Source organism: Salvia hispanica, chromosome 3 (assembly GCF_029641045.1).
Source record: "Salvia hispanica isolate PSC_SH4W2 chromosome 3, Shi_PSC_v1, whole genome shotgun sequence".
NCBI classification, from domain to species: Eukaryota; Viridiplantae; Streptophyta; class Magnoliopsida; order Lamiales; family Lamiaceae; genus Salvia; species Salvia hispanica.
In genome coordinates this window covers 49,583,257-49,588,221 of record NC_142694.1, presented here as the reverse complement: position 1 = coordinate 49,588,221, position 4,965 = coordinate 49,583,257, and the positions used below count along the sequence as shown (strand labels likewise).

The 4,965-nt window shown below is 37.5% G+C and overlaps 1 protein-coding gene across 1 annotated transcript; it reads left to right on the top strand.

Moving 5' to 3' along the window:
• The first annotated feature begins 374 nt into the window (after positions 1-374).
• GLC (HXXXD-type acyl-transferase family protein) lies at positions 375-4,690 on the top strand. The gene is made up of 2 exons (XM_048112304.2): positions 375-874; positions 3,611-4,690. The coding sequence occupies exons 1-2, from the start codon at positions 422-424 to the stop codon at positions 4,508-4,510; spliced, it is 1,353 nt and encodes a 450-aa protein (XP_047968261.1). The 5' UTR covers positions 375-421; the 3' UTR covers positions 4,511-4,690.
• The last annotated feature ends 275 nt before the right edge of the window (positions 4,691-4,965 follow it).

Below are 4,965 nucleotides of genomic sequence, written 5' to 3'. Positions count from 1 at the left end.
TGCTACGGGGGTTACAAAACTAATACTTCCTCCGTCTCTCATTATGTGTCTCAGTTTTTCGTTTTGGTCTGTCCCTTACTAATTGTCCCACTTCACTTTTATTATTTTTGGTAATGGACATCATAGTCCACTAACTCAATTTCACTCCAATTTTATAATAAAACTAATATGTAAAATTAAGATCCACATACCATTAATTTTTTTTAATCCAATTTCTTTTACATTTATTAAAACTCATGCCGAATCAAAAGCAGGGGCGGAGGTAGTACTATAACTTTAAAAATAGGATACATCACTATTTCAAATCGTAATTAAATGGTGGGGCATGGCTAATTAGATCTCACCAAGTATAAATAGACAAAATGGGGAAATCAGACAAAGACTAGTCATACTCTCTTCCTCTCTCTTGTCTCTCATCAACATGGGAAGCCTCTACCGATCCTCATCCGAACCGGCCATCCAAGACCTGAAGGTGTCCATCAACGACTCAACCCTCATATTCCCCTCTCAACAGCCCCAAGACACTCCCATGTTCCTCTCCAACATCGACCAAGTCCTCAACTTCCACGTCCAAACCCTCCACTTCTTCGAGTCTAACCCGGACTTCCCGCCCGAGGCCGCTGCAGAGCGGCTGAAGGCCGCTCTGCAGAAGGTCATGGAGGCGTACGACTTCCTGGCCGGCCGCCTGAGGCCCAACCCCGAGACAGGGCGCCTGGAGATCGACCCCAAGCCGGCCGGGGTCGGCTTTGTGGTCGCCTCCACCGAGTTTTTGCTCGCCGAGGTTGGCGATCTCGTCTACCCTAATCCGGCATTCATGCAGCTTATTGTTCAGGGCTTGGAAAAGTTTGATGATCAACCACTATGTGTTCTTCAGGTCATATCTCTCTCTCGAATCGTTTGCTAGATATCTGACTTAAAATGTGTGTTATTATCATGGTACGTAAAAATTCATGATAATTTGATGATTTTAATAACAAGTTTTTTGGTTGGTGTCTTTTACATTTATATTGTTTTGAAAGATTAATGAGCCTAGCTTATGAATTTTCACTAATTCTGATTTTGGACATATACTATAAATTAATTGGTTAATATGGAATGTATGGCCAGAGGCTCGTACATTTTCAAAATGGAATAATATATAGTATTATTATTATCAATAACTATAAATAATTGAATGACTCTAGTAAAATAACTAGGGGTGGGAATACGGGTATCTATGGATACCCGATCCGAAAAAACCGGGTATCCAAACCCGAAAATCATTAAAATGTCTATCCAAAACCCGCCCCGATATATTTTCGGGTACTTCAATACCCGCCCCGGGTATCCATATCCGACTTATCGGGTATCCAAATACCAACACTTTACATGTATTAATAATTAATAAAAAAAATTAAATTTTATATATTAATAAAAATATAGGCATATCTAAATTTACTAATATCTTTAATGTTTCATTTATTTTGTAGTATAAAACTAAAAAAAAATGGATCACTTTTATTTTAAAGTATAAGATTATATTTAATGCAAAATGGCTAAACCTAATTTAAAATATGCTTTAAATAATAAATTGGATATTCGGGTAATACCCGATACCCATTCGGGTTATTCAATACCCGATTTATCTTATATTTCAATACCCAATCCCATACATCCCATAAAATTGGATATTGGGTATCCAAATCCGGCGGATATCGGGTCGGGTATGGATAAATCCAATACCCGATATCCGTATTCCCACCCCTAAAAATAACTATAAATTCTAATCATAAATACTTAATTTCGACCCATACTACTAAATTAAGCTAAACCAAAATAGATTGGAATTGAATGAGGCTTGAAAGAGAAACTCATAAGACAAGAGACAATACAGTGAACTAGATATCCGCATCCGCATCTGCATGCAAACTTCCGGAATAGAGCAGGAAATTGTCAAAATGTTACAATCATAATGCAATTAATTAATGACTGCCAACTCATATTTTATTTTTCATTTTACTGAATAGTCATTGAGCAATAAATTGATCAGTTGGCAACTAGCCATAACCCAATAAGAAAGGAGTAGCAGTTATGGCCTTGACCTAATTTGTTTGCGATAATTATGATATTAACCTAATCTAATTCGTACTACTTACCATGAATGGCCCATGTTACTCCATCAGTCCCACTATAAGCAAGTCATATTTCTTTTTGAGATGTTCTAAGATATTTTCCTTTTTAGCAAAAAATTTTTTCTCTTACTTTATTATTCACCTACTTATTCTCTCTTCGCTCTTCTACTTTAACTTTTTAAGTATCAATTCCTTAAATCTAATAGCCAAAAAAGGGTTTCACTTATCTTGGGACGGATGGAGTATCTCATTGACCATAAATGAAGCTGGACAATTTTTCTTTGCCTATCCTTCATCCATTCAATCCCTGCATCGGAAAATAATGTAGATAGAGTAGAGTAGTTGCTAACTTTTCTACAACTAATTAGCTAGCTATTTCTTAAACATTGCCATATATAACTAATTATAAATAATTGATTTTCTTTAATTTTTACACCTTTTATTTGTAGTAGCTTACATTATTAGTTTTTTGTGTATGTGCTATACGTTATGTGTGCTACTTATTAAGTTCAAATTTCAGAGTTTATACTATTTAAATGTATGTATCCACTACTCTTGATTAATCATTCATATACGAGCTTATACGATTTGTTATTGAATAGATAGCAAAAGTAGTTGAATCATACACGTATAACACCTACTATTCATCTACACACATAAATATAACTTTAAAATCAAACTAATACTATATGTACATTTTCCCATTAGAAGAGTAATAAAGAATTCTGTGAAGGTGCACTACAATAATAAAAATTTCCAACTCCCAATCAAGTTTCATTTATTTTGAAAAGGTTGATTACTTGATGTGCTCATAAAGCATCATGAATACACATTATAACACCTACTCCTATTCACGCACAAATTAATAAGTATATTAAGTACTCTCTCTGTCCCATGGAAAATGATTCACTTTCTTTTTTAGTTTGTCCCAACCAAGATGATCCATTATTTAAAATGGAAACACTTTTATCTCTACTTTATTCCCCCTCTCTTACTTTACTCTCTCCTCTCAACACACAAAATAAAGTTGCATAAAATCTTGTGTCGCTCAAGAAAGGGGTCATCTTCCTTGGACGGAGGGAGTACTAAAAATCAATTTATATAACTATACATATGTCATGTTTTGTCTCCGTGTCTGTGAAAATGCAACCCATATATGTATTACTCCTAGCCTTGTAGGTCTAGTTTATGTGTAGTTACTAACTAACCTTATCTTATAAAAATAGTTGTGGAAAATTTTGAAAAATAACCTAATTACTTAAGGCTATAAAAAAAACGTTCTTTTGTTGAGAATACAATAGTCCATAAATCTTAATATTTTGCTTTTATGTGACATTTTTCTTTGCATCCTAAATTTTAGAATTTTAGCTGGACACCAAAATTGAAGACAACTTTTTAAAGCATATGTGGTGTATTTGATAACACAAATTAGCATTTTTAATTGACTAAAAAATATTTTTAGACATTTTTTAAACTAATCTTATGTTTAACCCATCTAGGTCACATCATTCAAATGTGGTGGTTTTGCAATGGGAATATCCACAAACCATGCTTTAATGGATGGAATAAGCTTCAAAAACTTCTTGGAAAACCTAGCTTCCCAAGCCTTCGACGACAAGCCCATCCCCATCGCCCCCTGCCACGACCGCCGCCTCCTCGCCGCCCGATCCCCGCCCCAAGTCACCTTCCCCCACCCCGAGCTCCTCAAGCTCAAAACCCCCATCGGCCAAGAGGAAACCCCCCCAATCTTCGACTGCAAACAAGAAGACCTCGACTTCAAAATCTTCACCCTCGCCCCAACCGACATCACCTCCCTAAAATCCGCCGCCGCCGCCTCCTCCTCCTCCAAAAAAATCACCGGCTTCAACGCCGTCTCCGCCCTCATCTGGCGCTGCAAAGCCCTGTCCCGCGCCGACAACTGCGACCGCGACCGCGAATGCACTGTTCTATACGCGGTCGACATCCGGTCGAGGCTGCGGCCGCCCCTCCCGGCCGCCTACTGCGGCAACGCGGTGCTGACGGCCTACGCCACGGCCAAGTGCGGGGACTTGGAGGACGGGCCGTTCGGGAAGGCGGTGGACGCGGTGGCCGAGGGGGCAGCCCGGATGAGCGACGAGTACGCGAGGTCGGCGATCGATTGGGGGGAAGTGTATAAGGGCTTTCCCAATGGGGAGTTCTTGATTTCGTCGTGGTGGAGGTTAGGGTTTGATGAAGTGGAGTATCCGTGGGGGAAGCCTAAGTATAGTTGCCCTTTGGTTTATCATAGGAAAGATATCATATTGTTGTTTCCTGAGGTTGGGGGAGTGGAGAGCAATGGGGTGAATGTGTTGGTGGCTTTGCCTCCTAAGGAGATGGACAAGTTTCAATCTCTCTTTCATAAGTATTTGTCCGGTAATTAATTAAGACATATAGATATCTTGTAATGTAAACTTTTTATTGTGTAATTTTATGCATGTGTGTTTGTATATGAAGCATATATGGATGAATGTATGTTTTTTTTGTTGTAACATGTAATAATACAGCCATCATAGTGTTACTATTTTGGGAGAAAATGAGTACGATAAAATACTTTTGTTCCATCTAAAGTTCAATATAGTATTCGAAATCCTATGTTCCAAATTATTTTTTGTTGTTCTTTCTTCATAATTGATGGCAATCATACATATATAAACGTCCTCATGGTGAGTATAAATAATACCTGATTATTAAAACCAATATTTTATCTCTTGCTTCAATTTTTTACGGGAATTTATTCAAATATTAATATAAATAAATTTTCTACACAATTAATAGGTTGGACCTTTGGAGTTTACGAATTATTCCCCTCGTCCCAAAAAAGTTGAGTCGCATTTTA

Excerpts from the sequence above, each read along its gene's own strand:
- GLC (XM_048112304.2), top strand. The coding sequence starts at position 422 with ATGGGAAGCCTCTACCGATCCTCATCCGAACCGGCCATCCAAGACCTG. Across the intron at positions 875-3,610 it reads AACCACTATGTGTTCTTCAG|GTCACATCATTCAAATGTGG; the intron begins GTCATATCTCTC and ends TAACCCATCTAG.